The 13041-nt window shown below is 31.6% G+C and overlaps 1 protein-coding gene across 5 annotated transcripts in view; it reads left to right on the top strand.

Annotated features, from left to right (window-relative positions):
• The window catches only part of LOC132743110 (deleted in malignant brain tumors 1 protein-like), a 180390-nt gene that overhangs the window by 70534 nt on the left and 96815 nt on the right, over positions 1-13041 (top strand). For 3 of the 5 annotated variants that reach the window (XM_060731624.1, XM_060731622.1, XM_060731621.1), the window contains exon 14: positions 5971-6143. The exons of the other annotated variants lie outside the window; for them this stretch is intronic. In XM_060731624.1, the coding sequence (XP_060587607.1) occupies positions 5971-6143 (173 nt within the window). The remainder of the gene's footprint in view (positions 1-5970; positions 6144-13041) is intronic. 5 annotated transcript variants of the gene reach the window in all.

Here is a 13041-nt window from a genome sequence, read left to right on the forward strand (position 1 = left end):
TGAAATTAAAGTTTTTCCATCTTCATTTAATAGTGCCTTACATACTCACCATTACAATATTGTCTCTTTCTGAGGATTAGATTCACTGGCTGGTCTTCATACCTAAGAAATATAATCACAGTCAAAAAAAATAAAAATATTATTTATAAACATGTAAATCAACTTTTTTTGAAGAGTTACAAATTCATTAAAATTAGAAAAAGAAGAAAAATATACAATCATGTAGATGAGCTTAAAGTCTATATTTTTAATTATTTATTTCTGGTTTAAATTTATCATGATACAATCAGGTTACATAAATGCTTACTTGACAATTTGTGTAACTTTGCCTAATGTATAACATATTGTATGTGAAAGTAGTCTAGTTATATATTTTAAGCTGTCAGTAACAATTAAAAGGTACACAATTTTGTCAAAATGCAATGAGTGAATATATTAGGTCTGAAGATATTTAGGTCTGTAAGTTGTGACCATCTTAGAAACAGTTTCAAGTTAGTACCTTACTTGTTTTAGAGAGATTACATAAAGAAAATAGAAATTTAAAAAAGGCATAGCATTGCGTTAAGGTAAATAAAAATGTATTTAAAATGATGTCGACTAATTCGATCATGGTAGGTTTAAACTATACTAATTATTCATCTATACATACATTATTTCCCATTACTTTTGATCTAAGACGGTAGTCAAACTAACTTCCCGCTTACGAATTCCTCCCCTGACATTTCCTCCTGATATTGATAACTATTATCAATCATTTATATAAATATGAAAAAGAGCATGTTATTACAGATTACTACACAATATGAGTAAATATTTATAAACATTCAATATATGATAAATGTTATGTTTTATTTTTCTCAACAGAAATTGTAGTGGACAATTTATTGTATGTCTTTGAATATATATTTGAACAAAAAGTTAATATTTGGTGACATACCAGAACATATATTTTACCATTTTAGTAATGATAATCACAAATACATTTTTACGAATTGTTTTACCACTAAAATTATATATACTGTACATAGTATATGTTCAAAAAGCCTCTACTATGATTGTATCTATTGCTAACCACATTTATTCATGTTAACATGAAATGTCTGTAATAAAGGAAATTTGACTTGACTTAACTAACTATACAGTAAACAATTACGATTTTCATAGACGTACGATTGATATGCCTGCGCAATAACACGTACTCTTCGAAATGGAGATAAGGCGCAAATAAATGTCAAACTGAACGAAGACTTCTGTTGTAGTTTTAACGTATCTTACAACCACAAAAAGTGCTATCGTCACAAAAGGTAAACCCAAGAAAAAAACGAGCCAATCAGTGGTTTATGCTATTGAGTGCGGGTAACTAATACCTGCCCTCCAATAAACGCACTTTGCATGTATATATGTATACGATTCAACTCTGACACATTTTCAACAGAAAGGTCCTCAGTCTATGATACAAGGATAATTAAGTTATTGTTACTTTTGGTTTCATTTAGATTTAGTAAAAAAATTATCATCACAGTATTTACCTTCGCCTCGGGTTAACAGTTTGTTCTTACGGTTGATATTTAACTATAAACCACAAATCAATGTGTGATTTACATACTCAATAGATTATTAGTAAATTTCTATTTTTGATTTCGAAACAGAAAGGAATTGGAATTTATATACATGTATATATAAATTTAGTCTTACAATAGAAAACATTTGCTGTATTCTCACAAGGCAAGTAAAACAATCTAATTCGTTGAAATTTATATCCCCACATAGTACACCTATTGTGACGATAGAGAGAAATATCATATCCAGATGCCCAATCATTGGTTACTTTTTTCTGGGGTTTCATATTGTGACAACAGGGAACATGTCGTTTTTTGCCTATAATACAAAAGAGAGAGAACATCAAAACTTTCGACAATATGATTTATAATCGGGGAGCTTCGCCCCCTCGTACAAATCAGATAATAAGCTTTATTTCATCAAAGTCAAAACCAAAATCCATTATGGTTGTGATCTTTGCACTCTGATCATATCAAGAATTTTCTTCATCACCTTCTTATAATCTCTAATTCGGCCATAATTTTGTCTGTTTGTTTCATTTTGACTCATAATCCGATGCAATAACTTAAGATGAAAACAGATGTTAACTTTATGACTATTCAACCAAAAGATATCATTTATGACAACTAAAATATATGTATGTTACACTCACTTTTTTAAAACCCTTCGTAGAGAATTTTGAAAAATAAGAGGCAACATAGAGAAAAATGGCGGTCATTTATTATTTTAGAAGTAAATCTACGTGACAAGAATTTTAATGTTCAAAGTACTGTTATCAATGTACAAATTTCTTAGTCACATGGTATACTTGTATAAACAGGTATAAACGGTTAGAATAACTTCCATTAACATCACAAAAATGTGGGAAGTAATACAGAAAGTTATCCATATAAAAAGGACGATAATACTAATATTATCAATGTAAGGCACAATTACCGTTTTCATAATAATTATCGCAATATCGTAATGAAGATAAAATCAAGATAAAATAAAAATTCATTTAGATTAAACTAGTGCAATTTGCAAGACCCGAACCTGTCATAGATCTATTATTCTTATTCTCTTTGTTCTTATACTCCTCATTCTTCGTATCGGGCTGTTCTCATCCGGAATCTGCTGTAGATAAAGTGAAAAAGGAAAGGAAAAAAAAAGAAGAAATAAAAAAAAATGAAAGAAAGGTTTCACCCAAAGTACCTTTAAGATCCTGTGACAAGTCATATACGTTTAATAAAAGAAAAAAGTAATTGTTTTGTATGTGCTCAAGATGGATTTGAATGGAATAATACAACATTTTCGACGGTCAGAATTTGATTAGTTGCATAGTTCTTGTCGAAAAAATCCAAAGGTATCACTAAGTGTAAAATGTAACATCCTTATATGTAAATTAACAGAAGTTTCCTGGCACTCGCTCACACAGCTTGTAAACAAATATGCCTAGGAGGAAGAAACCAGTCTCCCGGGTTTGTCGCCAGTTCAGGTCAATCTTTAAAACAAAAAATTAAATTTATGATAAAAGAATAACCGACTGTGCTTGATAAGCTGCTGTGATCGGCATCAATGATTGTTTTGTTCTACATAAAAGATGGGTCATGTGACCGATCATGTTTTACTGATGACGTACACCATTGTGTTATATTAAGAAAGACCAAGTCAGCGTCAAAGATTTTTCATCATTTTATTTTCTGTATTTTTCCTTAATTCTGATTTTTTCTGTAAAATTATCGCATTTAAAAGTAAATTAATAACATAACATTCAGCATCTTTAATATGTCATATATCATAATATTAATTTAACTGTGAGGCTGGAATGTATATTGTTTGCAACGCGGCAAGGTGAGTATAAATGTATAGTTTGCATGCTTTATTGCGTCATAACGCTGCTTATGAATGGTCAAGATTCGTCTTATTTTAACTATATCAACTAGAATTGATAAAGATAAAATTCAAAAAACCTGCGTCGTTAGTGTCTGCGAGATGTTACATTGTTTTATATAAAAAGAAAACTTGTAGGAACTGAAAATATCAATACATTGATTCTATACGGTGCCTTTATTCATCTTATTTATCGGAGTAATACATTTCATGACAGATTATCAAGTATAAACATATCCTACTTCAAACAAATTTACAAACAACAATAGATAACACAATACAATGCTGAAAAATTGTCAGATCCGAAAACTTAAATGCTTATAAGGGCTTTTTCTTGCCAGTTGATTTAATACTATGAATTAGACGGTTTATTGAAAATGTTTGAAATGTTGAATAAGTAGAAAAGATAATTATACTGAAGAAAACACTTACGAACCGAAAAGTGACATTGAGTAGAAGTTTATTAATGCAAACTAAATTGCTATATATCAAAACATTTTCGAGCAATTATAAGAAATACGCGGGACTTGCGTTGCTGAGTAGGTAAGGTCGTTAACAATTTAAACAAAACAATTCAAACAGTTCGAATGCCGACAGAGACTTTGGATTTTTTCATGTGAAGAAACTTTCTAGCTTTTTTTATGAACGGCGGTGGCTCTACTCATGTGCCCGTTCATGTCTGAAATAATGCGCGGAAGTGCACCTGAGGTATTCCTCCACCAGTAAAGCTGAAAAGTCGCCACCAAAAAAAACCAAAGTAAAACGAAGTTTCATTTTCTCATATTTTGGGAATATAATTCATTGTATGAATTTTTATCTGTGTTTTCATAACCTTTTATTATTATGTTTTGGAGAAGGGGAAAAGTTTGGGCGAAGGACGGGATGTTAGTGTTTACAGACGCACTAAAAACAGCAGAGCAGAATAGCCATTCCCGTTCCAAAAGCAGTCTTTTTTCCGTTTTTTTAAGCTACAAAGACTTATGTTGTTGTTATGTTGTGAACAAAAGGGCAACGCATTTAATTTAAATATAAAACATTATGAAAGAATGAATTATGTTTTAACAAAAGGTTTGAAAAAGAAACGCATCGATTTATAGTTGCATGATTGTGTTTACATGTACAACAATATGAAAACGCCAAATAACATAATATAACCCATTTTAAATTGTAAAAAAGTCAAAGTAAATTGAACATTCTCAAATCATGAATAAGAAATGAAACAAAGACCATGATTAACAAAAAAATGAAAAAAGATTGTTTTTATTGTATACGTGAACGTCCTCGATCAGAAATTCACTTGCTAATGTGAGGAAAAATGTCTCAAAATTGAAATTCGTAGAATAATACAAACTTTATTTTGCTTGACATACGATATTTGTGCCATTTATGCTAAGCGGTCTCTTAGGTTAGCATTCAACTCCTTTTGGTGATACGCATTACCGGAAATTATTTGGGACTATAAGATATTTATTAGCCATTTATTATTAGTTCATTTTGTCAATGTATTCAGAACAGTAATGACTATAACCAGCCGACATTTTGCAGAAGTATAATAAGACGCCATAATGTTTTTTTTTAACCCAAAAGTCTTCTATAAAATCTGGATACAGAACAATCTTTAAAAAGGCTCTATGAACGAGTATCAGTAATATACTTGATATTCAAACTTGATAGCAAGTATTTAGTGTAGTCCCACGATTTGAAAACTAGGAATATTTACATAGTACAGGCGTTCTTTCAATATGGATGTCATGCATTCCTATATATAATCAAAACATAATATAGACAGCAGGAAGGTATCGAAAACTGTGTTCGATAATGGAAGCGACTTATATTTACATATTCTATCAAATCATAGGCTATCGGATTCTGGAACGATACAGTAACTGTGGATTTACGTAAAAAAAGAATATCCGCCAGTTTATCCACAATTGTGTTGTTATATATGTTTATACATGTAGTTAGTTATTGTACTATCGTGATATTTTAAAGGCTAATTAGCAAGACACTTTTCTTTCATGAAAAACATAGTATGACAACTTTTTAATAAGAACAATTATAGTTTTTCTCAATTTGTATTATCAGTAGAATTAAATAGTACTCTTGGTCATTTATATCTCTCTACAGTGTTGATAGTAAATGAGACTCGATTGGTTAAGTCCGAGTTCTTAATGTTAAAAATGCATCATAGGCGCCAAATACAAATTGAAAAAAGAAATAGTTATGAATAATAAGCTACCGTACTTCTTAATTATTTTAATTATAAGTTTAATTAGCACAATAATAGTTGATCTCATTTTGTATTGTATTAAATAGTAATATTTGTAATTTATGTCTCACTACAGTATCAACAACAAATAAGATTCAATTGGTTTAGTCAGAGTTCTTTTTTAATAATGCACCATAGACGCTAATTACTAATTCAAAAATGAAATAGTAAAATATAATAACTACCTAAATTCTTGAAAGTGTTATTTAATTATAATTTAATTCAATTGAACTTTCGAGTTCTGTTAATAAGATAAATTTTCATTTCAGGACTAAACCCCAGGCATTCCGGTCCGCACACTTCGGCGCTGGATCATTGCCGATACATTTAGATGATGTTCAATGTAAGGGAACTGAAACAAGCTTAATTCAATGTCTGCATAGAACTTGGGGAGAACATAATTGTGTTCATGGTGACGATGTTGGCATATCATGTACACCAGGTAACATTTGCCTGTTAAAAATGTTTTTGAAAAAAATAGCATATATTAAACTTATTTAGATAAGGAGTTCTGTAAAAATGAGAATATTTAAACAGATTGGAACTTTTTAAAAACTTATATCTCTTGTGGCAAATAACAACCATGTCATTTTTTAAAAAAGTTTTCATGAATAATTTCATACTTTCGAAAGGATGTATATTGATTTGGATAGTTTGTCCGTATAGTCTTCGACTTGTCCGTTTGTGCATGCAAAGTAGACATCGGGTGGTTGATAACAACTTAACATAATAAAAATCCGGATAAAGTATCATCCCTTGGAATATTAATCACAACAAAATTACATGGAAATTGCAGTCTAGATTTGATTGAGTCTGTACATGAGTAATAATGAAAAAGTGCAACGTCCATCACGCCTCCTAGCACCGGATTAAGTGGTACTCAATTTTCAAAGAGTTGGAATCAGTGATCCCGAAAAACTATAAAAATATGACAACACTGAAGTGAAGTACGGTGCAACTTTTTACAGATGCAATTCGAATTCCGTTCATACTGATATTTTTTTACAAATATTAATTTGTTCTGTTTGTAATTACGGTGTACGTACGTTTGTTCATGCATAAGTTTAACATTTTACCTTCTAACGCATAGATCCTTGATCCTGTTCTGCGAAATTTTCGTTGTTTTTACTTACGGACCATATAATGATAAGTATGTGTCGTTTTGAAGGGTCCATAATAACAGCTGTATGAATATATCTGCGGTTGAGTAATAATTCATAATTGTACAATTTTCATGTTTGTATCTTCAAAAATGGTGAAGTCAAAGCTAGGGGACTTGGACGGTAGCTAGAATTGTTTTTATCCGTTCATGTACAAGCTCCATCAAACCAAGCAGGGGCTGCATCATGTTTAATTTTGACGCTTTGGGCGTTCTTTAGGGCAGCCATTTTTCACTGTTGTTCTACAGGTAACATGGTATATATAACGATATGCTTTTTTATCTTTTTGAGTTCTATATCTTCATGTGTCATGCTCTAGAAACAATTATAATTATACCAATAAATGAATAATTGTAATTAAATTACAAGAATTGTTAAAAGGCAAAACAAAATAAAATTAAGTTTAAAGCTTTTTGGTCTACACATTACTTCATAAATGTTGCCGTTCGAATAAGATAGTATTTATGAAAACTTACTTTATATGAACTATCTCTAACATGTTTACATCTGGATTGAATAAAGATGTTTAAATGAACAATTTAGCTTCCTTATTTTGACGCTATAATAATTTTAACGGTACTTTTATGCGCCGTTTTTATACGCGCTTAATCTTATTAAGCTTAAATGTAAGCGCTTATCATTGATATGTGCTTAAAGAATATCTTGGGTGCGTCAATTATCTTGTAAACACAAATAAAATGAAAATTCATGTTCAAGAAAATTTATATTAAATAAAGACACGCACGTAAAAATTTCTGTGTGTACTGTGTTTCGGCCACACGATGAGACGGTGCGTTGTCGTAATGAAATATCGTGTCGGCGATTTTCGTGGCCAGCTTCTTTCTCATCGCCCTCATAAAATCGCGTCTCAGAATCTGAAAGCATAAAGAAATACAATCATAAGTAAATTGTCGTTTTAATTTTTTTTCATAATTACTTACACAAATATAAATTATTATTAGGTAATGTATAGACATAATAATGAATATCTTATTTTAGATTAAATAAATTTATTCACCTTAGAATAATACTTCGCCGTCACAGTCTGACACAGGGGTACCGCGTGGCTCAGTATCACACCGTGGACGTCAAAGAAGACGATGAACATCTGTTTCCTTGCAGATGGGCCGACTTTAAACTTCTTAGGTGAAGGCGATCCTGGTGTTTTCCACATAGAAGACTGTGATTTCGTTTCAGGTTCGTATAGGCTGATCCATGTCTCATCAACAGTCACTATCCGTCGCAAGAATAGTTCACCTTCCCTATGAAAGCGTCTGAGAAATTGATTACAACACCGCACCCTTTCCACTTTTTGTTCGTCCGTCAACATTTTAGGTATCCACCTGGTACACAGGCGTCTCATATTGAGTTCATCGTGAATAATGCGATGCACTGTGCCAATGCTACAATCAGATCTTTCGTGTATTTCGCAAATTGTTATCCGACGATCATTGTCAAGCAGCTCCTTTATCACAACGACGTGATTTGACGTTAGGTGGGAACGTCCACTGCGTTTGTCGTCAGAGATGCTTTATTGGCCGCCTAGAAATCGGGCATACCACTTGTACATTGCTGTTTTCTTAACATTGTTTCTTTCTTTGAAAACCCGTTCAAAACACAAAATTTTATTGAAGATCGTTGTTCCGATGCCATTTTAACGCATACTCACTAAACAATATGGCCGCCTAACGCCTAAATGGCGTCACACACTAACATGACGTCATGTGCGTAACGCCAACATATTGCGCGTCAATTATGCAAAGTTTGGTGAAAATCGCACGGTAAACGTTAAAATGCGACGTCATTATTAATCAGTGACTTTTTTGTAAAAATTAACAAAAATGGGCCGGTAATCGCTACATGTGGTTACCATTACGACCGTTTGTTAACATATGATTCATGCCAGAACGGCAATATTTGCTGTATATTTTTAAAATATGTTTGTCTCTATTACTGTATAAGTTTTATTCAGCTAACTTGGACAATAAGGAAATAGCGACACTTTTCCGCGTATTTATTGAACAGCCCTCGTATATTCAATACATTCTTAAGAAATGGAATGTTTTGTGTTGTTCTGTTTTTCATACATAAAATTTCTACAGTTAACTACTTTCGTTATAAAATATATATTAAGGTATAATAAATGTGAAGAATTCAGATGATGATGTATTGAAAATAAGCTCCACAGTGCCACTGTGTGAGAGAAGAAAAAAAAATCGGTCATTATTCTTCTCTGTCAGATGCACTAATCTATCTCTGTTTTGCTCTTTTATGATGAATTGCAGTGACAACGTAAATAAGATTTTGTGGTATCCAAATATTTATTTTTAATTAAGTATAGGTTAGAATTGCAGAATATAATGCTTGACAGTTCAGTTGTTTTTAGCTCGACATTAAAAAAAAAGATACTGTTCGTTGCCTTTGCCGTTTTTGTCCGCAAAGTTGTACCTTTATCATAACTTTAAAAGTTCTTGGTGTATTGCCTTCATACGTGGTCACAACAATCTTTTGGACAAGACCTTCAAGTAGACACTAGACTAACTAAGACCTTCTTTCCTTAATGAACTATACCTTTAAGGTCACATGTCTAAATTTTACTTGTTTTTTTTTTTGCTGATTGTTGCTATAAGTGTCTATAACTGTGTAGTTTCTGAATAGATTGTCTTCAAACTTAATCTAAATAATCTTTTATGATAGACCTTTCAGTTAATTTTACAGACGACTTTAACCCACACTCATAAATTACATTAACATTGAAGGTCCAATTATTGCATTTTTCGTGTTTTTCTTGTAACTTGCTATACTTATTACCTTGGTATAAATGAATGAATTGACATTATATTATAACAAAACATAATTAAAGAAAAGACATTCATGAATATTAGACTCAAAATAAGTCCTTGAGTTTTAGTAAGCGGTTAATTTAACTCGGTCATCCAATTTGTGAGCGTTCAAAGCAAATTATAATGGCTTCAAACATCAATAGAAAAAAAATAAATATAAAAATCATGCAATAAAACTTAAATAAAAGATGTCGGAACGCTTCGGATTCGCGAGGGTAAAGAACTAAACAATGCATCATGTATAATATGCTCTGCCGGCGTGTCATGTTCGAAGACGGGATGTACATGTAACTTAATGCAACCATGATTTCAGACACATTCCATGGTACAACACATGAAAAGATAAAATAATACTGATGTTGATGCGTTTAAAAAGCCTAGATTTAGTTTTAGAAAAATTCAAATTTGAAAAATCACTAGTCACATTATTTTGATAGCGAGCTCGACGAGCTGGTCCGAAGGGCCTGCTCGCAAAAGAGCTTTACGGTAACGCGAGAACCTGCTAAGTGATGGTTTTGAAAACTTGCGTCCGAAGTACCGAATTGGACACATCGCAACTTTTCGAATTACAACGATAAAAGCCGATGTACTTTGATTGAAAACGGAAGCGTAGACTGGTGTCCTGTGCACTCATAAAGGAACCATAATAGAAAGGGAGAACCAGAATAAACGGAAGCAGTGTATAAAATACCGAATGACAATTTTAAAACGGAAAATGAAAAATAAAAATAAACGATTAATTTAAACTATCTTACGGTAAAAGAAAATCGAGCTCGCTTTCAGGCTTTGCCTTTTTCATATTAGTTTGTTTGCTTAAAATGCTTTTTAAATAATTTTAAAAATAAACCACTTTTTATTTTCATGAACACTTATAATAATAATTTCATCTACTGCTTCCGTTTTCGCTCGGAACCCCTCGAAGATTACCATAAAGCCGAAAAGTTGCGATAGTTCCGTTATCGGAATACCCCGCCTATTATCATTAAGTTTCATGGAAAATGGCACTAGATAATTATGCCACTGAAAATTTCACTGATATGTATAGAAATCTATGACTTTTTAAATTGTTAATTTGATTTTCTTTTAAATGTACATGTGAAGATTATAACCGGGCAAGCCAAAGACCCGGCCCGCTTCGCGTCTAAAGGAATAAGGAGTTATTGCCCTTTATTACTTTTCAGATGTTTTTTTCTTGTCCAGAGCATAACTTGAAAAGTATTTGTTGGAATTCAAAACAACTTCATACAATGGTCAGACACAATAAGAGAAAGTGCAGTGCATAAGAAGCATAACTGCATCTTGACTAATGACAGAGTTGCCCTGCGTTATTTTTTCTTGTCCAGTACATAACTTGAAAATTAATGGTTGAAATTTAAATGCAACTTCATACATTGGTCAAGCGCAGTAAAATAAAGCACTGTCCTCAGAATTATTTCTCAATTTGGACTAATTACATAGTTATTGCCCTTTGTTACTTTTTTGTCAAATGCATTTCCTGAAAACTAATCGTTTGAATTCAAAACAACATCATTAAATGTTCAAGCGCAGTGAGATGAAGTGCAATGCACAATAACCATAACTCTCTATTTGGACTAATTACATAGTTATTGCCTTTTCTTACTTTTTTCTTGTCCAGTGCATAACTAAATGACTAGTTGTTGGAATTCAAAACAACTGCATACACTGGTCAAGCGTAACAAGAGGAAGTGCAGTGCTCAAGAACCGGAACTCTATCTGGACTTATTACAGAGTAGTTCATCGATTGTCAACCAAAGTGAAAGAAAATGCAACGTACAAGAACCACAACTATTTTCAATTGCCACAACCATAACCCTCTTTCAATGACCTTGAATATAATGGTCAAAGTATTAAATTTTGATTAAGTTGTCATAGTTTTGTTATTTATGTACGGTTTCGATTCATATGTGGATATAACACTTGTGCCAAAACAGACATGTTAAATAATTTAGATATGGACTTGACGTTTAACTGACTTTGACCGTCAAAGGATTATAATTTATTATATTTTCCTAACTTTATCATTTATTTATGGAAAGGATCCATACTTTGACAAAAAAATTAAGTGTGAATAGACAGACTAATCCTGAGATGCCCCCCTTCTTTAAATTAAAATATAAAAATATTTATTTCAATCAGGTGCATGTCATATGAACTACAAATTAACTCTACAATGCATCCGATCTTTGAAATATAGCTTGTTACATCAAACTGCATCCTTTATTATAGAAGTTTCACAATTTTTTCTGATGTGATCATAAATTTTCCAGTCCATGGACCTTTCAATTCATTGTGCAACAGTTAAATTTTCTTCTGAAATAATGATTTTCCTAGACCATAGATATTTGGCATGTAGCATTTTCTAGTAGAACCTTATGGAACTTAACTTTAAATAAATCATGCACCTGGTATCGCATTATGGATCAAGATGCTAATAAAATTTAGTTAAGATATAGTTTACAAAAGCATTAATATGTTTCTAAAAAAAGACTACAACAACCAGGCATTTTATATGTTGCATATGTTGCTGTAACTTTGTCCGTATCTGTTTCGAATCTGACACAAATCATGCCAATAGGGTAAAAATCGGCCCGTCGTAAAGTTTACTATAATTTAAAAGGCGTATATAGTAAAGATGTCTAAAAGGTTGTCTCCTCAAAGCTTAACGTTATGACATGTAACAATACCTTGTGGTCCTTAAAAACGTAATGAAAATAACTTCTATGCGATAAAAATTGATTTAAATAGAATTTTATGGGAAAACATAAATTTAAATATTTCATGCACATACAAAAATACTCAAAGCTGAGTTTTTTTAATGTAGCACTGCTTAATTACCCTCTACAAAATTACAAAAGTCATGCAGTTTGGCTAAAAAATAAAACAACCGTAATTATATTCTTTTAATTAACGATTAAAATGTACATTCAGACTTTGATATCAATGTTCATAAACGGTTGTAACAATGTCACCCCGTGATACAGTATGAAGAATCCAAAAACAGTAATTATTGAAATATAAGCCTTAAATTGTTTACTATTGTTTTTCACTGGAGCGGCCCATTACCTTATCATTTAACCATATATCTGCACAAAATCAAAGTTAATTCGAAAAGCAGTGGATCTGTGTGATTTGATTCTCAAAAGACATGTTTTCATCTTCAAAAACATTGATATTAAAGGGATGGACTGATTTCATGCAATTATGTTGTGTTAAAAATCGTCAAGTATAAATAGAACCTAAACAATGCTGATAAAATAAAATAAGAGTAGGTTTGAATGATCCCTGAAAATAAATTTTATCTAAAAGTATTTAAATA

This window comes from Ruditapes philippinarum, unplaced genomic scaffold, assembly GCF_026571515.1.
Source record: "Ruditapes philippinarum isolate M1 unplaced genomic scaffold, ASM2657151v2 ctg981_1_1_1_1, whole genome shotgun sequence".
Lineage (NCBI taxonomy): Eukaryota > Metazoa > Mollusca > Bivalvia > Venerida > Veneridae > Ruditapes > Ruditapes philippinarum.